Below are 23,480 nucleotides of genomic sequence, written 5' to 3'. Positions count from 1 at the left end.
CTTCCAGAATCCTTGGGAGAGGACTGGCACTGGACCAGTTCCTCTCTTGAGCTCTGACTAACCTCTGGGTAGTCATTTCCAAGGAGACAATCAAGGGGGAGGTCTGTACTGACTACTACCCTTCTCCAGCTAAGAGTGCCACCCACTTCTATGGGCACTAAAGCCACAGGCCTCTTGGTGACCCTGTCTAGGCTAACTCTTACCCTGGCAGTCTCACCTGGGATGTACTGGTTTGAGAGCACCAGCCTGTCATGCACAATAGTGTGACTGGCACAAGTGTCTCTCAGGGCAGTGGTTGGGATTCCATTCACCAGTAGGTGGTGGAAGTGTCTGCTTCCCTCTGGAATCTCCAACTCACCTGTTGGGCCCTGCTTCCAGTTGAAGGCTAGGAAGACCTCCTCATCTGAGGAGTCATCTCCCATGGCTACACTGGTTACCCCAGGAATTTTGTTCTGGGGTTTGTTTTTGGGACAAGAAGTGTCCTTGGTGTGGTGCCCAGACTGTTTACAGTTGTGGCACCATGCCTTAGTGGCATCCCAGTTCTTACCCTGGTACCCACCTTTGTTTTGGGTTGTGTCCTGGGGCCCACCCACCTGTTCTGGTTTTTGGGGGCCTACAGAGGACTCTTTTTCTTTGTTTCTAGTGTTACCCACTTTCTCCTGGGGAGTTTTTGTAACCCCTTTCTTTTGGTCACCCCCAGTGGAAGTTTTGGTTACCCTAGTCTTGACCCAGTGGTCTGCCTTCTTTCCCAATTCTTGGGGAGAAATTGGACCTAGGTCTACCAGATACTGATGCAACTTTTCATTGAAGCAGTTACTTAAAATGTGTTCTTTCTTAAACAAATTATAAAGCCCAACATAGTCACACACTTCATTTCCAGTTAACCAACCATCTAGTGTTTTTACTGAGTAGTCTACAAAATCAACCCAGGTCTGGCTCGAGGATTTTTGGGCCCCCCTGAATCTAATTCTATACTCCTCAGTGGAGAATCCAAAGCCCTCAATCAGGGTACCTTTCATGAGGTCATAAGATTCTGCATCTTTTCCAGAGAGTGTGAGGAGTCTATCCCTACACTTTCCAGTGAACATTTCCCAAAGGAGAGCACCCCAGTGAGATCTGTTTACTTTTCTGGTTACACAAGCCCTCTCAAAAGCTGTGAACCATTTGGTGATGTCATCACCATCTTCATATTTTGTTACAATCCCTTTGGGGATTTTTAGGATGTCAGGAGAATCTCTGACCCTATTTAAGTTGCTGCCACCATTGATGGGACCTAGGCCCATCTCTTTTCTTTCCCTTTCTATGGCTAGGAGCTGCTTTTCCAAAGCCAATCTTTTGACCATCCTGGCTAACAGGGGGTCATCTTCACTGGAGTTATCCTCAGTGATTTCAGAGGTGTTGGTCTCTCCTGTGAGGGAACCAGCATCTCTGACTATTATTTTTGGAGTCAGGGTTTGAGGGACCCTGTTCTCCCTAGATAGGACTGGTAGGGGGGAATTTTCCTCCAAGTCACTATCCTCTTCCTCTGAGTTGCTACCCTCAGAGGGGTTGGCCTTTTCAAACTCTGCCAAAAGCTCCTGGAGCTGTATTTTGGTAGGTTTGGGGCCCATTGTTATTTTCTTTATTTTACAGAGTGACCTTAGCTCCCTCATCTTAAGATGGAGGTAAGGTGTGGTGTCGAGTTCCACCACAGTCACATCTGTGCTAGACATTTTGCTTCTAAAAGTTGGAATACTTTTTAAGAATCTACAACTGGTTCTAGAATCTAATTCAAACTTTTACAAACTTTTAAACTCTAAAAGAAATGCTAAACAGGATCTAACACAAGGCCCTAGCAGGTCTTTTAAGAATTTAGAAAACTTTTCAAATTGCAAAAATCAATTTCTAATGACAATTTTGGAATTTGTCGTGTGATCAGGTATTGGCTGAGTAGTCCAGCAAATGCAAAGTCTTGTACCCCACCGCTGATCCACCAATGTAGGAAGTTGGCTCTGTATGTGCTATTTCAAAGTAAGGAATAGCATGCACAGAGTCCAAGGGTTCCCCTTAGAGGTAAAATAGTGGTAAAAAGAGATAATACTAATGCTCTATTTTGTGGTAGTGTGGTCGAGCAGTAGGCTTATCCAAGGAGTAGTGTTAAGCATTTGTTGTACATACACATAGACAATAAATGAGGTACACACACTCAGGGACAAATCCAGCCAATAGGTTTTTATATAGAAAAATATCTTTTCTTAGTTTATTTTAAGAACCACAGGTTCAAATTCTACATGTAATATCTCATTCGAAAGGTATTGCAGGTAAGTACTTTAGGAACTTCAAATCATCAAAATTGCATGTATACTTTTCAAGTTATTGACAAATAGCTGTTTTAAAAGTGGACACTTAGTGCAATTTTCACAGTTCCTAGGGGAGGTAAGTTTTTGTTAGTTTTACCAGGTAAGTAAGACACTTACAGGGTTCAGTTCTTGGTCCAAGGTAGCCCACCGTTGGGGGTTCAGAGCAACCCCAAAGTCACCACACCAGCAGCTCAGGGCCGGTCAGGTGCAGAGTTCAAAGTGGTGCCCAAAACACATAGGCTAGAATGGAGAGAGGGGGGTGCCCCGATTCCGGTCTGCTTGCAGGTAAGTACCCGCGTCTTCGGAGGGCAGACCAGAGGGGTTTTGTAGGGCACCGGGGGGGACACAAGCCCACACAGAAATTTCACCCTCAGCAGCGCGGGGGCGGCCGGGTACAGTGTAGAAACAGGCGTCGGGTTCGCAATGTTAGTCTATGAGAGATCTCGGGATCTCTTCAGCGCTGCAGGCAGGCAAGGGGGGGGTTCCTCGGGGAAACCTCCACTTGGGCAAGGGAGAGGGACTCCTGGGGGTCACTTCTCCAGTGAAAGTCCGGTCCTTCAGGTCCTGGGGGCTGCGGGTGCAGGGTCTCTCCCAGGCGTCGGGACTTTGGATTCAAAGAGTCGCGGTCAGGGGAAGCCTCGGGATTCCCTCTGCAGGCGGCGCTGTGGGGGCTCAGGGGGGACAGGTTTTGGTACTCACAGTATCAGAGTAGTCCTGGGGTCCCTCCTGAAGTGTCGGGTCTCCACCAGCCGAGTCAGGGTCGCCGGGTGCAGTGTTGCAAGTCTCACGCTTCTTGCGGGGAGCTTGCAGGGTTCTTTAAAGCTGCTGGAAACAAAGTTGCAGCCTTTCTTGGAGCAGGTCCGCTGTCCTCGGGAGTTTCTTGTCTTTTCGAAGCAGGGGCAGTCCTCAGAGGATGTCGAGGTCGCTGGTCCCTTTGGAAGGCGTCGCTGGAGCAGGATCTTTGGAAGGCAGGAGACAGGCCGGTGAGTTTCTGGAGCCAAGGCAGTTGTCGTCTTCTGGTCTTCCGCTGCAGGGGTTTTCAGCTGGGCAGTCCTTCTTCTTGTAGTTGCAGGAATCTAATTTTCTAGGGTTCAGGGTAGCCCTTAAATACTAAATTTAAGGGCGTGTTTAGGTCTGGGGGGTTAGTAGCCAATGGCTACTAGCCCTGAGAGTGGGTACACCCTCTTTGTGCCCCCTCCCAAGGGGAGGGGGTCACAATCCTAACCCTATTGGGGGAATCCTCCATCTGCAAGATGGAGGATTTCTAAAAGTTAGAGTCACTTCAGCTCAGGACACCTTAGGGGCTGTCCTGACTGGCCAGTGACTCCTCCTTGTTGCTTTCTTTGTTCCCTCCAGCCTTGCCGCCAAAATTGGGGGCCGTGGCCGGAGGGGGCGGGCAACTCCACTAAGCTGGAGTGCCCTGCTGGGCTGTGACAAAGGGGTGAGCCTTTGAGGCTCACCGCCAGGTGTCACAGCTCCTGCCTGGGGGAGGTGTTAGCATCTCCACCCAGTGCAGGCTTTGTTACTGGCCTCAGAGTGACAAAGGCACTCTCCCCATGGGGCCAGCAACATGTCTCTAGTGTGGCAGGCTGCTGGAACCAGTCAGCCTACACAGATAGTTGGTTAAGTTTCAGGGGGCACCTCTAAGGTGCCCTCTGTGGTGTATTTTACAATAAAATGTACACTGGCATCAGTGTGCATTTATTGTGCTGAGAAGTTTGATACCAAACTTCCCAGTTTTCAGTGTAGCCATTATGGTGCTGTGGAGTTCGTGTAAAACAGACTCCCAGACCATATACTCTTATGGCTACCCTGCACTTACAATGTCTAAGGTTTTGTTTAGACACTGTAGGGGCACAGTGCTCATGCACTGGTACCCTCACCTATGGTATAGTGCACCCTGCCTTAGGGCTGTAAGGCCTGCTAGAGGGGTGTCTTACCTATACTGCATAGGCAGTGAGAGGCTGGCATGGCACCCTGAGGGGAGTGCCATGTCGACTTACTCATTTTGTTCTCACTAGCACACACAGGCTGGCAAGCAGTGTGTCTGTGCTGAGTGAGAGGTCTCCAGGGTGGCATAAGACATGCTGCAGCCCTTAGAGACCTTCCTTGGCATCAGGGCCCTTGGTACTAGAAGTACCAGTTACAAGGGACTTATCTGGATGCCAGGGTGTGCCAATTGTGGATACAATGGTACATTTTAGGTGAAGGAACACTGGTGCTGGGGCCTGGTTAGCAGGGTCCCAGCACTCTTCTCAGTCAAGTCAGCATCAGTATCAGGCAAAAAGTGGGGGGTAACTGCAACAGGGAGCCATTTCTTTACAGCGGCCATTTCAGGACCCAGTGCCTCAGACCATAATCACCACAGATGCATCAATGACAGGTTGGGGGGCCCATCTCAACAATCTCACCATACAGGGAGAATTGTACTCAATCCAGCAGACTTACGACATAAACCACTTGGAATTGCTTCCAGTGTCCTTAGCACTCAAAGCATTTCAACCACAGATCACACAAAAGACAGTGTTAATAAGAACAGACAGCATGACAACAATGTATTATCTGCAAAAACGGGGGGTGGGACACACTCATCCCAACTGTCCCTTCTAGCACAGACAATTTGGAAGTGGGCAATTCACAATCAAATTCACCTATTAGCAGAGTATATCCCAGGGATACACAATCAACTAGCGGACCTCTTAAGCAGGACTCAACAACAAACACACGAATGGGAGATTCACCCAAAAGTGATTCAACAATACTTTCACATGTGTGGAACACCAAACATAGGCCTTTTCGCCACAAGCGAAAATGCAAAATGCCCAAACTTCGCATCTAGGTACCCACACCCTCAATCCAAGGGCAATGCTCTATGGATCAATTGTTGAGGGATATTTGCTTATGCTTTTCCCCCTCTCCCACTAATTCAGTTTCTGGTAAACAAGATCCGTCACACTTCCTTCACTATGATACTCATAGCTCCCACGTGGGCACGCCAACACTGGTACACAACACTATTGGATCTATCTGTAGTACCACATCACAAGCTCCCAAACAGACCAGACGTATTGACTCAAAACAAAGGTCAGATCAGACATCCCAATCCCAGTATGTTCAACCTGGCGATTTGGCTCCTGAGGTCATACAGTTTGGATATCTACAGCTTCCATCGGAATGTATGGATATTCTAAAGGAAGCACGTAAACCTACAACCAGGCAGTGTTATGCAGCTATATGGAAACTTTTTGTATATTACTGTTAACCCAAAAACATTGATCCACTTAAACATCAGTACAGGATATCGTATGCTATTTGCTTTACTTACAAAAAGCAAATCTTGCATATTCATCTAGTAAAAGTCATTTAACAGCAATATCAGCTTACCTCCAAAACAGACAGCATACTTCTCTGTTTAGAATTCCTGTCATAGAAGCTTTTATGGAAGGCCTTAAAAGAGTTATTCCACCAGCCCCTGTATGAAATCTTAACATTGTGCTCACAAGGCTTGTGGGTCCACCATTTGAACCCATGCATTCTTGTGCTCTTCAGTTTCTCTCATGGAAAGTTGCTTTCCTGATAGCAATTATTTCCTTGAGGAGAGTTAGTGAAATTCAAGCATTCACTTTAGAGGAGCCTTTCTTCCAAATTCACAAACACAAAATAGTACTTAGACAAATCCAAAATTTCTACCCAAAGTGGTTTCACCATTTCACATCAATCAGTCAGTAGAATTGCCAGTCTTCTTTCCACAGCCAGATTCAGTTGCTGAAAGCACACTCTTGATCTCAAAAGAGCTCTCATGTACTATATAGATAGAACAAAAGATTTAAGAAAATCTAAACAACTCTTTGTGGCTTTTGAACAGCATCATAAGGGTAATCCTATTTCAGAACAAGGATTGGCCAGATGAATAGTAAACTTTATTCAAACCTGCCATCTTAAAGTGAAAAGGCAGCTATTAGTAACTCCTAAAGCACATTCTACAAGAAAGAAAAGGGCTTCAATTCCATTCTTAGGAAATATACCAATGGCAGACATATGCAAAGTAGCCAGATGGTCCACACTGCACGCATTTACTAAACACTACTGTGTGGATGTGCTATCTCGCCAACAAGCAAATGTTGGTCAAGCAGTGCTTAAAACACTATTTCAAACTACTCCAACAGGCTAGCCACCGCGTATTTTAGACTGCTTTTTAGTCTGTGCAAAGCATGTGTATCTGCAGCTACACATGCCATTGAACGGAAAATGTCACTTACCCAGTGTACATCTGTTCGTGGCATGTAGTGCTGCAGATTCACATGCACCCTCCCTCCTCCCCGGAAGCCTGTAGCTGTTGTGGTACTTTATTTTGTAAATATCTATATACATTGCATGGACATCTTCTTTTCTTACTATATATATATGTTCATATACAATTCTTCACTCCTTACTTCACCCTCCTGCGGTAAAACAATATAAGAAAGGACTCAATGCCCATGTGCACTATCACCGAGAGGAGGAGTCACTCGATCTCGTGACTCAACAAAAAAAGCTTCTTCGAAGAAAAACACCCCGAGCCCAACACTAGATGGCGGACTTATGCAAAGCATGTGAATCTGCAGCACTACATGCTACGAACAGATGTACACTGGATAAGTGACATTATTATTATATATATATATGTATGTGTATATGTATGTATATACATATATATATATATATATATATATATATGTGTGTGTGTGTGTGTAGTAAAACTTCACTTTCCCATACAAACATACCTTCATGATATTTTTTCCCTCAACATTCTTGACACAATATTTTGCCCACACAATATTTTTTCGGCAATATTTTGCCCAAACACCATGAAGGACACAGGCCCCTCACACACCTGGCCATCCATATTCACCCGCTACACATCCATGCCGGTCTCCTCGACCTTCCTGTGATACCGATTAACCTCTAGGTTGTATCCAAACACTGAGGCCTATAGATACCTATGGGAGTCAAGCAGGCAGGTTACTCTCGCCGCCTCTGGGTACTTTACACTCTTACAAATATGTCACAGAGAGGGAAATGGACCTTTACTGCTATCACATTGTCTGATTCAAGACATTTCTAATGTTTTCTTTTCTTGTTTTTTTCCACCCAGGGTCTTGAGGCGCAGAAGTACAAGAGCACGTGGGACTGTGCGTACAAAATCATGAAATATGAAGGACCAAAGGCGTGAGTCTAGAAGTTTGCAAAGGGGCGGGAATGGTGCCCGCTTGGGTGATGGGGAAGCAGGGAATGTGACGCAGGAGGAGTAATGATGGCAAGGCTTACTCACAAGGAGAGAAGAGACAAGTAGAGTGAGAAAGGGGCAACAAGGGCGGTCAGTGAGGAGAGAGAAGGTGCATGGAGTGGTGGCCAAGCAGTAAAAGGGTAGGACGGGGATGCAGAACTGCAAGGTAAGGAGGGGAGACAGTGAAAATGAGGGCAAGGAAGGTGATAGGAGGGGCAGAGAGGGACAAGGGAGGGTGTGCCAAAGAGATCAGCTGTAGCCAAGAATATCAAAGGGTGGGGTATCTAACTTTTAGGTCTGATTTGACAGTGCAGCTGTCACCAGACAGGTGAACAGAAAAAAGGGCTCTAAAAAGCAGTATTAAGTGAGGAGCTTAGTATCCACCCACATGTTGATCTCCTCTGCAAGCTTCTGATTGGGCAGAAAATTTGTGGTTCTGGTGAAAACAAAGGTGGTTATGTTAACAAAGCAATAATAAAAATCATTAGCCAGATTGGTACATCAGGAAAAAAAACTTGATGCCCTAGATATGATCGGTTTATTATAAAAAGGTAGGACAAAAGCAGTGGCCTGACTTATTGAAAGTGAAAAACACATGTTGAAGCCAATAGACCTGTAAGGGCGAATTGTTATCACTAATCTTGAAGCCTGCTGGTGTGTATTTTGTTTCACATAATCTCAGGGATTACGAAGTAGGCAAGGGTTTTGTGCTGTTTACCCCCTTTGACAAATCCAGGGGGTCTACGATTCTGTGCATATCTGTAGTTGTATGCATAATATTTAGCCCTGTCTGTACTCAAGTACTTTGTAGATCTGGCTTGGCATATATAATCGCCTGCCAGCCTCTTGCAATTAATTATAATATTATGTATATACATACATATGCATGCTTTGGTTTGTATTTGAAAGCCTAAACATTGCACTACCATTATGACAGCATATATTATGGGGCAATTGGTCAGCCAACCACAGCCTTATCTCTATTGTCCTGTGAGTGATATCATTTTCACCAGATCACATGTGCACATCCACCTGAAAGCAAGTGCGCTTCAGTGCAGTTTTGAATTTTCTCCATTTATAGGTCTTGTTTAATGTAGTTCCTTCTCCTTTTGTTTTGTTTAGTTCATTAAGAGATCATTGTAGCCCCCCAGACAATGCTCACCTGATTTCCGCTTATTTCATCTACAGCATGTCAGACACCACAGGGCCTCTGCTTCTAAACCCTGAGGCCCTGTTGTGTGTGTGTTTAATTGTGGATGAGTGACTGGATAAATACAGGAATGAGTCAGTGGGTGGACGAGAAGATCCATGGGTGCAAAGAAGAGTGACAGAGTGCACGCATAATGAGTTATTGAATGTCTAATGTTAGCTCAAGAGGCACTTTCTGTTATAAGCCAGACCTATGGGCATTAACAATGCTTGGTTCCATTGTTTCTCCAAAACATACCCTAATGTTTTCAGACATCAGTCAGTAAAAATATTTATTCGGTCAATACACGACCATAAAAGCATAGAATAAAACAAGGATATTGCTCAGCAATAAAAACAAACTTTCAACATTATCATATCATGAGAAGACGAAAAGACATGCTTATTAGGACAAACAACTGAGTACGATGTAGCAAACCACCCCAACGTCATCCATATTACAAAAACCTCAGTTTTGGACCCGTTATGTTAGACGGAAATATGTTAAGGATACATCATGGCAAGCAGGCAGTCTGTAGAGATTTGTTAATAAAACGATAACATTTTAAAATAAGAGTTATACAACTAGACAAAAGATGTAAAATTAGCCTAGTTATACAGCATATTTACTTTTTAATCTTAGAGTGGAAGAAATATAATTAATAACTGGCAAATTCTTGGCGGCAACTGAGACTAAAACATCTAAACCCCTGTCCCCCCTTCCTGAAACTGACGGGATGGGTGGAGTACAAAAGGATTTAAAACCCTCAACTTGAACAGAGTCTAAAACTCATATCTCTTGGCAGCATATCATATTGAAATTATTGCAAAGAATCATCGTTACTCAGTTTATGACGTATCCGCGCAGTGTTCTAGGATAATAACTGAAAACTCTGGAGCGTCTTAACTGGTTTCTGATCCAACCTTGGTGTTTATAGATGTCAAAAAATGGTGTAGGATCTCCCTTCCTTTTCTTATATAATCACAGATGTTCTTCCATTTTGTAAAAACAAGTCTGGAATAAGTTACTTTTATTTAGTTGGCCTTATTGCCTTTCTTACATGTTCATATCTCTACTAGAAATGCATGTGGTTTTGTTACTGACTATTGTGAGGCTGCAGTGGTTGACTCAGACTTGCAGAGCCATCTGCTGGGACTCCTTGTTGGTGGGGTGGGTGTTTAAAGTGACCCTGAGAGGGTCTTTCTGTGCTACTTAAAATTTGGTGCCCACCTCCGCATTTTCTCCTTCGCAGGTTTTACAAGGGCACTGTCCCGCGTCTGGGGCGTGTGTGTCTGGACGTCGCCATTGTCTTCATCATCTACGATGAGGTTGTGAAATTCCTGAACAAAGTTTGGAAGACAGACTGAAGATAGTGGGCAATCTTCAGCTCCGCCATGGGCAAGTTCACTGCGGAGGGACATATTCGACATGCCCGGGGGACATATTAAAGAAAAAGCGGAGGGACATATCGACGGAATGGAAGAGGGATTGAGCGGAGAACATGGTGGAGGGACATTCCAGCATTACAGATGTAGAAGATATTTACAGTACTTTGGAGGATCTACTGATGACAAAGCAGGAGGGACATGTTCATGACCAATGGGCAAGAAGGCTGAATCAGGCCTCTTGCTGGGGAGTAGGGGTTGTGCCAAAGGTCCTTTTCTTCTCCGTTAGACCATGTTTACAATAAGCTGCGCCGGCCGAGGCCGGCCTTTCATTTAAAATGACCAAATGTATTTATGGCCAAGCCTTTCTGTGAAAATAGTGCCTACTCTCTGAGACAGGGGTATCCATTGTATGTCCTGGAGGGCCAGCTTGAGATCCAGGTTATCAGGATAGTCACTGCCTATGTAAGAGTTGTATTTATATTAATTGTACGTAGGTGTATCGAATGTGGGTATCCTGAAAATCTGGCACCAATCGGACACTCCTGGACCTACGTTGGACACCCTGGGTCTAAGGAGACACTGAAGTCCCTTCGGGGCTGTAGTGCTCCAAGACCAGAGCTACTCTCTATTTTTCACCAAAATGCGTGTCTTAATCTCCTCTATTCTTGTCGTCACAAGCAGCGGTGGCGTCCCACTCCTGATGACATCATGGGCATGTCACCAGCTTGTGGTGTCATAAGAGGAAAGCCCCATACATGGATTATGATCTGAACATTATGAAGTGAGGAATATTGGAGAGCGTTTCTATGCAGCAAATTAATTTCCATAATGTTTTTTATGGCTAAACAATGATCATATCAAAAAGATTCTGATACAAATTTAGACCTGCTTTTCAATTTGGCAAAATCTATTTGCAGTATTCTGCGTTTATGGTTGCGAGGGATCAGGTTTGCTTTTTATCTGTTTTTATCACATGTTCTTTAAACTTACAGTGGCCTCCCAGTTTTCCTACTCTTCGAGAATAAGGGGGTCATTCCGAGTCTGGCGGACTTGAGACCACCAGACTCGGGGTGGCCATCGGACCGCCGCTGGAGTGTCAGTCCGATCCACCACATTCCGACTGCGGCCGAAACGCCGCAATAATACCGCTGACACCTCCAGGCTGCAGACAGCCTCCGGCCTGGCGGTCCCCGCAGTTGTAATTCGCCAGGGCAGCGCTGCAAGCAGCTCTGCCCGCCGGATTACAAGTTCCATTCTGCCAGCCTTTCCATGGCGGTTCATACCTCTGTGGAAACGCTGGCCGAATGGGGGTGCCGGGGTCCCCATGCACAGCCCGTTGCGCATTTCACTGCCTGAATTACGGGCAGTGAAATGCGTGATGGGTGCTGCTGCACCCGCTGCACCACCACATTGGCGCCGGCTCGATTCCGAGCCGGCATCAATGTTAAGGCCCTCTTCACCGCAGGGCAGGCGGGCGGAAACACTGTTTCCGCCCGCCTGCCCTGCGGTGAAGTTGGAATAGGGCCGGTGGTGTCCTGACGGCACGAGCTCGGAATGACCCCCTTAGTCTTTTTCAGTCCATAAGACAAGTCACCTTATAATGTACTGAAACAGGCAGTTTCTTTTATGTTAAAGTCGACATCAGAATTACTAAAAAGCATTCACTTTACACACAACTCTAATTGGAAACACTAGTAGGATTGGATGTATGTCTTTTAGGAACAGTCCTTATATCGTTGCCTAAGAAAATTATGATCTGATCTCCTTAAAAATGACATGTGCACAATTCCAAATAACTTCCTGTACCTCAAAAACGAATCAAATGGTATTGTTAATAATCACTGAGATTTTTTTGCCCCCTAACAGGGAACGCCCCCTTTGCATACATTATGCCTGTCGCCGATATAATGTAGAGCAAAGGGTTACAAAGTGGTGCAATGCATGCATTGCGTCACTTTTTAAATTTGGCACAGTGATTTTGGAGTCGTTGGGCCACATTAGCGTAAAAACAAATTACGCTAATGTAGATGAAGGGGGCGCTAGGGGCTGTTAAATATGCCCCTTAGTGTGTGATGAGTCCTCTTTGTGTTATCTTCAACGCCAGTATGAATGTTCCGTAAGGAATGTTTCTTTTAGCGATTTATATTTCTTTAGCGCTTGCAGCCATAGTGCGATGACTTCAAAGGCCTGTAAATAACAGGGGTAACCATTTCCTCTTCAGAAATGCTTGCCGCTCTGCCCCCAGCAGAATCGCTGAATCCCACTGCCAAAGTGAAGCTAATAGACAGAGCTTAAAAATTGTCAAATTTTCGAAATCTGACCAATTTCTTGTATTGGTCGTCAGAAATAAGGCATCTACTGAGGAACTTTATCCACTCCTGTTCCAAAGAACAGAGACCAAAACTGGGGATGCGTGAAGTTGTAAAGTTTTTCCACAAATTTAATGGTTTTACAGAAGACACTTAAGTGTTAGTTAAAAACATTTTTAATTCGAGAATTTTCTCACAATATCTTCTTTTGCACAAATGTTTATCCCCATTTCAAGATTTACGGAGTATACAAAACCTTGCATTTTGAAAAAATGATAGTAAACTTTGCTGTGTTCAGGTGTCAAAAATAGCCGCTAAAAATGGCGCAGTGGAATCTCTTAGACTTCACTGGACCATTTTTGCGGTCACCAAAATGGGGGAAGGCCCCCCCCTTGCATACATCATCACGGGTAGTAAGCGCTATATAAATACAATTACAATTATGCCTGGCGCAGGCATAATGTGGCGCAAGGGGTTACAAAGTGGCACAATGCATGCATTGTTTTCATTTGCTTCAACAGAACCAAGTGGACACACATAATGGTTTGCTCATGTAGATACATCACAATTTACAAAAGAGGCCACCTGACACCCCTAAAGATTGCATACCCCATAGTGTACAGAACTTTGTACCCATTTACCTGTGGGTGGCAACGAGCTGTCTTGGCAACTTAAAACAACATGGTAGTAGGGAGTAATTCTGTATTCAGGCTTTTAGATCTCACTGAACCTATTATGGAATAATTCACAGAGGGTGTAATAACGTGTCACAACAATGGTCATTGAGCGCTTGCAGTCTTCACAACAGCCTTGTACCAATTCTTGAGTACCTTAAAGGGCCGGAAATCTCTGTACCTTAGGAAGGATATGCGGTCTAGTGGTTATGATGTCGACAACGGAACCACGAGGCCCTAGTTCTAATACTAAGGCCCTGATCAAGATTGGTAAAAAGAGATTGGTTGAGTGTTATGGAAAGCCACAGCCAGACAAGGAACCCGGAAGAGTTGTTTTTACAGTTGTCTGTACACAGATGAAATATTGTTTTCGATTATTATCAATGCTCTTCTTTGCTTTATTGGTGATATTGGGCAGGTAATACAGCAACCTGTGTGCAATCATACATAGAAAATGTTTTTTTAATTTCAACTGTATGCTATTTTAATTTTTTCAATTTGTGGGCAACTATGTGCAAACATTCCTTGAGAATATTACTTTTAAAAAACCTTTATCGTTTGTAGTTTTGAGGTGAACCTGGTCTATAATTCCCAAAAATATTTTTTGTATCATTTTTACCCGAAGGACACATCTATTTGGGAAAAACTGTGCAATTATGTTCAAATTAGTTCAAAAGCTTTCTGTTTTATGATACATAGATCTAAATTCATCCTGTGCCATCTATCCCAGGGAAGTATCTGTTGAGTTAGCTGTGTAATGTCATGGCACTGGGGATAAAAAAGTGAGTTAGAAATTTTACATTTTTTACAAAGCAAATAAATAATAGTAATTTAATTTTTATGAGATGATTTATGAAACCCTTCAATTTCAGAGAAGGGCTGGTGCAAATAATTTATCAATGCTTAGAGATAGATGTTTTTATTCTGCAGAGAGTTTTATTTACCTAGAAACACCACAGGTTTGGCACTGATGTCTATTGAGACATTTACTTGGGTTTAAAGATGTAGAATAAATGGATTAGGGATGGGGTTAGGAAATAGTTTTTTTTAAATAATATTAAAGAATTACCCAAATTCGCCATTTTCAGGTAAGTGGGCCTAGCTGCTGACACTTTTATTAATCATATCTATTAAGTCTTGGTTTTGAAAATGGTATTGAAGTTTGATTCAAGGATACCTGACCTGATCAGTTATTTGCTGTCTTCTATTTCCCAGAACTTGTTGTCTGCGTTTCCTCGCGACAGATTGTGAGTCCCAGATATCATTGTAGGCACAGATGACCAAAAACAGATGTTTCCCAACTGGTTCCATGCCCTTTTGAGGTGCAGGTAGTGGTCTGGATGGGAAGCCTCTATTTATTTGGTCAAGCAACCCCTTTTTTTATTTGAGATCTTCTAAGGGGATAGGAGGACAGATCAATCTCGCAGGTGGTTCGCATAAATTGACCCAAATGGGGCTGTGCTTGCATAGATGATGGCCACTGTAAGATATGACCTCCTAAAGAGACCTTTAGTCATGTTTGGTATCCCATGTTTCCTAAAAGAAGACTGTTGCCCCTAAAAATACTCAAATGTTCCTTGCCCCTACCCCTCATGAATGAACCGTTATTGTGGTGATTATGAAAACATACTTGAATATTGGTCTTGTCCTGTCTGTTTGTGGGCACATGTTCAGGCCCCTACACTCTGTTACTCGTGCCAAAGGCTCCTAATGATTCCGGGCCAGTTGTGTGCCAATATTACATGTATGCAAATATATATTTATAAACCATGTTTTGTCTTCCTGTGTTTGATTGGTTCAACTACATTTTTTGGGGGAGGGGCGAGTGTATCATGCAAATCAGTTATATGCTGTGTGTCTAAGCGGATAGAAGGGAAGGCTGTGATTGGTGCCTTTATGTAATTGGCACCTCTCTTGCACCGGCCTGGCAGGGCGGCTTAAACGATTGCACAGCCACTGCAGAGACCAGCAGGCCCAACTCTTTCTCTGAGGTTGATAAAATTAGAAGCAATGATTAGAATAATTACTCTTGTTGTGCTAGTGCCAATGATATTTCCGGTTCCTGTGTGGGCTTTATAAATGATCAATGTAATTATTGCTCCAAGTTGAAAGTTCTTAAGAGTCACAACCCCTATGACCATCTGTTTACATCAGAAAAGCTGTGCATGCATGGATGCAAAACACCTCCCTTCTTAAAAGAACTCAGAAGTAACAAGTGGATAAGTTTATCTTAAACAGATAAGTACAACAATTATTTAAACATCGAAACGATTACACTGTTCAAATAAACTGAGAGAGTTAACAACATCTAGAAAAACAGTTCAAATTAGATCAAAGGGTTAATACAATTGATCATTATTTAAATAAGATGGTTTCTCTTGTGTCTCAGAGTATTATCTAAAAAATAGCTGTTTGGGGTTTTGCCCTCTCATCCAAAACTACAGTACATATAGGGCCATATGTACGAACACATTTTCCCATTGACACAGAATGGGCAAAACTGCTTGCTACATCTGGCCCATAGATCGGTAAGAATACGTCTCATCATTTGTGCAATTCTCACACCATTTGTTATATTGAGCAACTCTGTTTGAGTTCCAAATCCTAACGTTTTTGTTTTCCCAGCATGTTTAAATCCTTAAATATTCTGATCACTACTAAATCACTTATTTTTACATAAATCACTTTGGCAGATTTCTTCCTATTATACCAATGTTTCCTCTCATCTTGATTCTGTTTTTTCTCTGATTCTCTTGTATTAAAGAATTCGTTCACCTTCTTGGAAGCTAATTGAACCCTGTTATCGGATAACACAGAACCCTGTAAGTCCCTCTCAATCAAAGACATCACTTTAGAATTTTATCACAGATTTCATAGTGATTTCAGAAACATTCTTCATTTCAGGCCACCTTGAATACATATCCATGACAACATGTATGTATGGCAGGGGTCTTCAAACTGGGGGGTGGACCTCCCTAGTAGGACCTCAAGAGATTCCGGGGGGTTGGGGGGCAGCATCTGGCCAAAGGATGCATTATGCAGATAACAGTGCTTTGTCTAAGCAGAAAACAATTTTTTGCATTTTTAAAAAGGTAACAAAACTTAACTGCAATGTTTAAATAAGTTTAGACCTGTTTAAACATTGCCAACTTAAAAGAAGAATTATGAAAAAATGTAAGAGGAGGCTCAATTATTTTTGAAAACCACTGGTGCATGGTTCCTGGCTTTCAGCCTTTAATAGATCAGTAATGCCAAAAGCAGTTTCCTCCTAGGGATTTTTTGAGAAGATTTCTTTGAAGCATGGGAGGTGACCCGAACTTCAAGGCTTTGTCACTACAAGAGCATTCAAAGGGCTCACACACAGGCTTCATTATACCCATGTGCGCTACTTCTATTAATCTTCTTCAAGTATTTATTGGAGGTACAAGCCTTGTCCCTTTAAAGAAAATCATCAGTTTCATTCTACCTGCTGGAATGTACACATTATCAAAAATATACTACTGTAATTTGATAGCCCATCTGCACATCCTTGATTATATCGAATGTACCCTTTTCTAACCAAAGGTTTATGATCTGTAACAATTTGTAACGTGTTTCCTCTAACAAAATGTTTAAATGTATGCACTGCCCAAAATCTGTAACTTTGTTTCCACAATTGGAACACCCATGGCACACAGGTAAGTCCCTTGTAAAAGGTACCCATGGTACCAAGAGCCTTGTGGCCAGGGAAGGTCCCCAAGGGCTGCAGCATGTATTATGCCACCCTAGGGGACCCCTCACCAAGCACATGAACACTGCCCTGTGTGTGCTGGTGAAGAGAAAAAGGCATTGTCGGCATGGCACCCCTCTGAGGGTGCCATGCCCACAAATCACTGCCTGTGGCATAGGTAAGTCACCCCTCTAGCAGGCCTTGCAGCCCTAAGGCAGGGTGCACTATACCACAGGTAAGGGCATAGCTGCATGAGCAATATGCCCCTACAGTGTCTAAGTCCATTCTTAGACATTGTAAGTGCAGTGTAGCCATATTGATTATATGGTCCGAGAGTTTGTCATTACGAACTCCACACTCCATAATGGATTCACTGAATACCGGAAGTTTAGTATCAAACTTCTCAGCACAATATACCCACACTGATGCCAGTGTGGGATGTATTGAAAAATGCACCCAGATGACATAGAGATGTCCCCTGTATGGTAGCCTTCCACTAGTGCAGGACTCACCAGTCTGTGCCAGTTTCTACTCTCAGACAAGTTTCTGACATCATGGGGTGAGAGCCTTTGTGCTCTCTGTGGCTAGAAACAAAGCCTGTCCGGGGTGGAGGTGCTTCACACCTCCCCCTTACAGGAACTGTAACACCTGGCAGTGAGCCTCAAAGGCTCAAGCCTCTTGTTACAATGCCCTAGGGCACTCCAGCTAGTGGAGATGCCCAGCTCCGGACAAAGCCCCACTTTTGGCGGCAAGTCCAGTGGGAAAATTAGGGAGAAGAGGGAGAAGTCACCACCCCAGCTAGGACCACCCCTAAGGTGTCTAGAGCTGATGTGACCCCTTCACTGCAGAATCCTCCTTCTTAGTTTGGAGGACAGGGACCAATAGGGTTAGGTTTGTGTTCCCCTCCCCAAAGGGTGAGCAAGTGCCCACCCTAGGTTGACCTCTCCTATCCCCCATGACGACATCTGTAGTGTGAATCCAGAGGACCCCCTGACCGCAAGCAGATCTGAAACTGAGTGACCCCATGTCTCAATAGGAGCCCATGTTAAATTTGCCTCAACTTTGACCTCTGCACCCCGCCGGCTTCGTATTGCTGGTGGTGGGTGTTTGAGGTTAACTTGAACCCCAACCTGTGGACTTCCTAACACCAGGAGACTGGAACTGTAAGTCGTGTACTTACCTGTAAACCATACTAACTTTTCTTCCCCCAGGAAATTTGTATTACTGTGTTACTGAAAATTGCACTGTCAACTTTTAAGACAGATTAATACCATTTATTCTAAAACTGTTTAATTTACTGATTTCAAGCAAAGTAATATTGATTAATATGTGATATACGTATTTATTAATGTAGTTACCTGCAACTTGAATCTTTTGGCTCTTGAAATAAATTAACAAATTATATTTTGTCTATATAAAAACAATTGTTTTGAAGTTAAGTCATTGAGTGTGTGCTTCTTCTATTGTCTGTGTATGTACAACAAATGCTTTGCACTGCCCTCTGATAAGCCTAACTTCTCGACCGCACTACCACAAAACAGAGCATTAGTATTATCCTCTAGCCTCCTTTAGCCCCTGTTAAGCCTCTGGGGAACCCCTGGACTCTGTCATTTTGATATAGTATATCCAGAGCCAGCTTCCTACAGTTATCATCTCACCTATATTAGGTAAAGGAAATTTGCTTGAAATTTCCCCTGGTTCAGTTCTCTTAAATCAATACATAAACAAATGCCGTCCCCTTGTTAATCACTCATCCATCTATTCATCCATCCATCAATTCACCCTTTCACTCATCCATCCATCCTTTTATCCAGATGCCGGTCTACCCTGCCTTTCGCTTACTCATCCATTGTTTTACTCATCCATCTTTACATACATCCTTTCACTCATCCATCTTTTCGCTCATCCATTCATACTTTCACTCCATCCATCCACTCATCCGACCATCCATCCCCTCTTTCACTCATACACCCTTCCTACCTTTCACTCTTCCATTCTTACATCCATCCTTTCACTCATTCATCCATCCACCGCTCCTTCCTTTCGCTCACTCATCCCTCCAAGTTAATTATGAGCCTTTGTCTGCCCAGCTGCAGGCAGAAGAGGCCCATCCAGAACCTCGTCCCACTGTAGCAGCTAAAGGAGGGGAGGGGTTGTCAATGCCCCTGATGCAGGCAGAAGCTTAACTGCATACTTACCTCTTAGTCCACTAGTGCAATTGTTGTCCGCATCTTTTTTCTTTTTTCTTTTGGGTCTCTATGGACGAAAATAAGGAGCATTCTGTTGTGCTCAGCTCCATAACGTTTTTTGTTTTCAAAGTAAAACCAAATAAAGAACTGCACGCGTTCTTGCCAGACGTGCCCCCTGCACCCCTCCGATAGCCTGTCCTTCTGTGATGATCAACAAATTGTTGCCACCCACTCCCTCCTTGTCCTCATCGACCTCCCCCAACCCCAGCCATTGAGGTGAATGGAGCTTTGCCACCTCCTCCGAGAGCCACTGTTTATGCACCCCAAAAGCAACCGGATCACTTGCTTTCTAATTCAGCACTCCCTCTTCGATGATGTCACTGCTGTAGCTTGTGCCTGCAGGGCTGGCACTTGGGCAGTAGGACATCTGCAAAGTTTACTAGAGTTCACCCTGGAGAGACAGCACTGTCTCGGAGCAGTGATTTATTTTTCAGCTTCTCTGTGTTTATTTCCCTGTTCTTGCTTCTCTCCAGAGGGTGGCAGGGCAATGCCATTTTTGCACATGAACACCTCTTGCTCCTGGTGGCCAGCTCATATGTTGTCACCTTTTAGACTGACATAGATTTTGCCTGCCGACAATCTCCCTTTGTATGAAAATACAATCTTTAAAGTATCCTATCATCCTTTTAGGAACCCTTTCATAGCTACTAGGTTTTATATGCAACTTGTTTAAGATTACTCTTCCACCAAAGTTCTTAACAAATCTATTGTCAAATAAAATTGTCAGGTTTGAGCAACAAGTGAAGAGCATCTGTGCAGCACTGCCCTCCATACTCACAAAGACTTTAGGATTCCATTGCTTGTGTACCAATCTGAAGAACTATTTGATTAACTTCTTCATCAATTTCCTCCCCAGTCCCACTGATTTCTTCATTCTTCAACATACTGGACCCCTACAACTACAGACACATAGCAAATGGACCTTTCTGGGCAAACTTATAGAAAGAGCAGACGTCAGAGGCAAAGAATTGTCCCTAATCTATGTCTAGGCTGCCCTTAAAAACAGAGTAGACCAGAACAGGGTTGCCACCCTTCTTCTCTTGGACCTTTCGGCAGCCTTTGACACAGTGAATCATGACACACTAATCCATGGATCACATCGTAGATACACAATAGAACACATTTTATACATGCTCCTTCCTTCTCTTCTAAACCATCCAGCAGAAGGAGTCCTTCAAGGCTCAATTATCTCACCCATACTTTTCAACATCTATCTGAAATTATTACCGATCTGATCATTAGCTTTGACTTGATCTGCTATATTTATGCAGATGACACACTGATACTTCTGAAATTGGAAAAACCCAAAGGACATTGGAACATTGAAAATCTTCAGTCACCTCTGGGGCCTTAATCAGTGGATGACAAGAGGCCAACTCAAATTGAATGGCTCAAATACCCATGGCAACTGGAAATCCTAAGACCCTCTCTGTGCTTGAGCATACTGAGGCTGATGGCTATAAGGAAAAAGAGGCGCTCTTCCTCACAAATTTTACCTGACCAATATAATGAACAGTGCCTACTAACCGGGGCTTCACCCCCTCTAAGACCCAAATGATAACTTCCTAACTCTAATATTATGTAGTGGCACACGTATATATCAAAACATGCAGTAAGAAAATGCAATGTAAAATATACATCAGATATAATCCAAAGTATAAATTTGTTCCATAAATGAAAGAATGTTTATTCTATGAAGAGTGATTCCATCTTAAATGTTCCAACAGACTCAATGTTCCAAATGAAGTCACAGGTTAAATCCTCAAAATATAATTAAATATTTCTTCAAACAATGATCACAAATTCACTTCAATAGTTCCACTGATTCATCAATCCTGTTAGCTTGTCAACACGTGTTTCGTCAGGGGATTACCCCTAGACTTCCTCAGGACATCCTACAAAATATTCCCATGATCAACAAATCAGTATAATATAATCTGAATAAAGTTTAAACTATTCCTGGTAGGATTAACTTTCTATACCCTATAGTGGAAACCACACTAAAATTAATTATGTGTCCTAAATTGTTATAAGTGCCTAAATTCTCCCAATTATTCTCATATCTGCCAATAAAATAAAATAAAAATAGTTTATGAAATTAAAGTAATAAATAATGTATATGAAAGTTGTAAATAATTTATAATCCCAAGTGTGTTAATAATTCCCCTACACACGTGCAACAGACCTTATGTATAATCAAAGTGCTAGCCCAAAACTGGACAAACCTTATATCTTACAATTGTTCCGTTCGTTTTCCACATCTGTCATTCAGTATGCAAATCTATTGACCTAAAAGATATCAAATATAGGGAGAACAAGAATTTATTTGTTCATTGCCTCATGAATTATATGTTTGCAACATTAATTGACACAATCTGTAGCGCTCACCTAACCTAAATAATAACCAACCCTTCAAACGTATTGTAAACCACAATTGACCAACGTTATGAAAAAAACACAATTCTATCCTCAAAAGTACACTCTTCATATCTTATGATCATTAAAAGTCCAAAATCCATTAATACTCCTAAATTGTACCTGTATTCCTTCTTTCCAATCTTGTGTATATATAATATAATATAATATCGCAATTAGGCGAGCACGCCCGACTCTGGCAAACCCTAATTAAACCTGTCGTGCCATATTTAAAAGGCCATGGACCGTAACACAAACAAAGGACTAACACCATACCCCAGAGCTGACAAAATAAACAACGGACCAATGTGCAGAGTTCGGAATCGGAATCCTCTTCAATTACGAAGAGAAGAGACCGATTCATAAACTCTGTACGAGCATTATTTATGTTCCTCGTGTTGTTGCTAATGTGAACCTCGACCCAATTATTAACCGGCAAATACGCCAGACTCTTGGCAAGATACAAATATTTCAGCCGCAACATATTTAAACGGCTGCGGTTACCGTAACAAAGGCAAAGGACTATTACCAAGCTCCAGAACTAACAAAATAAACGATGGACCAATCCACAAAGTTCACAATCAGACTCCTCTTCAAATACGAAGAGATACAAGCATTGTTCATATTCCTCATGTTATTATTAGTATGATCTTTGACCCAATCATAACTTCTGTTGTGTGTTTCGCTATTCCCTACTTTTATATCTATAAATTTAGAAAAAACAAAATAATAAATTATAAAGTAAGATAAACTATTCTTCAATTTATTCAATTTTCCTCTCTCTTTAATAAAGAACAGAAAACTCTTCTAATATATTTATATCCAGTAATTGTTTACTTATTTATATTGAGAAGCATCAGTAAGACGAAAAGTAACAAAAAGGCAATTCTCACATTCTACAAATCATATAACATTATTTCTAACTTGCCAAAACGTCTCTCCATAAAGATATCCCCTATTAATCGCCAAGAAAATATTCCAACTCATAGTCTGTGTTTAGACCTCGTACCACAGCATCTAACCGCATAATCCAAGTAGATTCCCTTCTCCTTAAAGCCAGTTCCCTATTGCCGCCATGTGTATTGGGCTCGCAATAGTCAAAACCAAAGAACTTGAACTCTTTATAACTTCCCTGTGCATCACATGTTTTCATGTGAGAGGCTATGGGATATCGTTCATCTTCCTGCTTAATCGCTCTCCAATGTTCGGATATTCTAACTTTCAATGGGCGAATGGTACTGCCCATGTATATTTTTCCACATTTACAAATAAGCATATATATCACGTATTTGGTATTACAATCTATATGTGATTTTATATTGTACTTTCTACCCGCAATATCACAAAAGTCTTTCTTAGTTTGCCATGCCCACCTGCACATAGCACAGCTACCGCATTTATAAAACCCCAAATTATGTAGACAGAGCCAACTAGATTTCGTTATATCAGATAGGTAGCTGGGACTGAGAATATTACTGAGGGTGTTTCCCCGTCTGTACGAAACATCTGGTTTATTCCCAATATATCTCCTTAATATCGGATCCTGAGTAAGTATAGTCCAGTGTTTTCTCATAATTCTTAACAACTTCTGAGAGTTTTCAGTGTAATCCAATATAATCCGCACATTATTATTAGTGTTTCCTTCATTCGTCCTCTCTTTTTTTCCAACAGACAATAAGGTCTGTGCACGAGAAATTCTTGAGACTTTGCGTTGGGACTTTTGTATAACTGCTTCTGAGTAACCTCTAGCACTAAATCTATGTCCCATATCCTCAATTGTCTTAAAGAAATCACAGTTTTTACTACAATTTCTTCTCACTCTAACCATCTCTCCTAATGGTATAGCCTCTATTTGATGTTTCGGATGCGCACTTGTAGCATGTAATAAAGTATTGCATGAGGTTGGCTTACGGTAAAGTCTACTGTCTATTCTGTTGTTTTC

At 42.6% G+C, this 23,480-nt stretch overlaps 1 protein-coding gene across 1 annotated transcript in view; it reads left to right on the top strand.

Annotated features, from left to right (window-relative positions):
- SLC25A1 (solute carrier family 25 member 1) overlaps window positions 1–14,935 on the top strand; it is a 128,198-nt gene extending 113,263 nt beyond the window's left edge. Inside the window, exons 8-9 of the mRNA XM_069215204.1 lie at window positions 7,474–7,547; window positions 10,047–14,935. Of these exons, the coding sequence (XP_069071305.1) occupies window positions 7,474–7,547; window positions 10,047–10,161 (189 nt within the window). The 3' untranslated portion in view covers window positions 10,162–14,935. The remainder of the gene's footprint in view (window positions 1–7,473; window positions 7,548–10,046) is intronic.
- Window positions 14,936–23,480: the final 8,545 nt, after the last annotated feature.

The sequence above is a fragment of the Pleurodeles waltl genome, chromosome 11, assembly GCF_031143425.1.
Source record: "Pleurodeles waltl isolate 20211129_DDA chromosome 11, aPleWal1.hap1.20221129, whole genome shotgun sequence".
Taxonomy (NCBI): Eukaryota; Metazoa; Chordata; class Amphibia; order Caudata; family Salamandridae; genus Pleurodeles; species Pleurodeles waltl.
The sequence above is the reverse complement of the archived record's forward strand: the minus strand, read 5'-3'. Positions and strand labels throughout refer to the sequence as shown.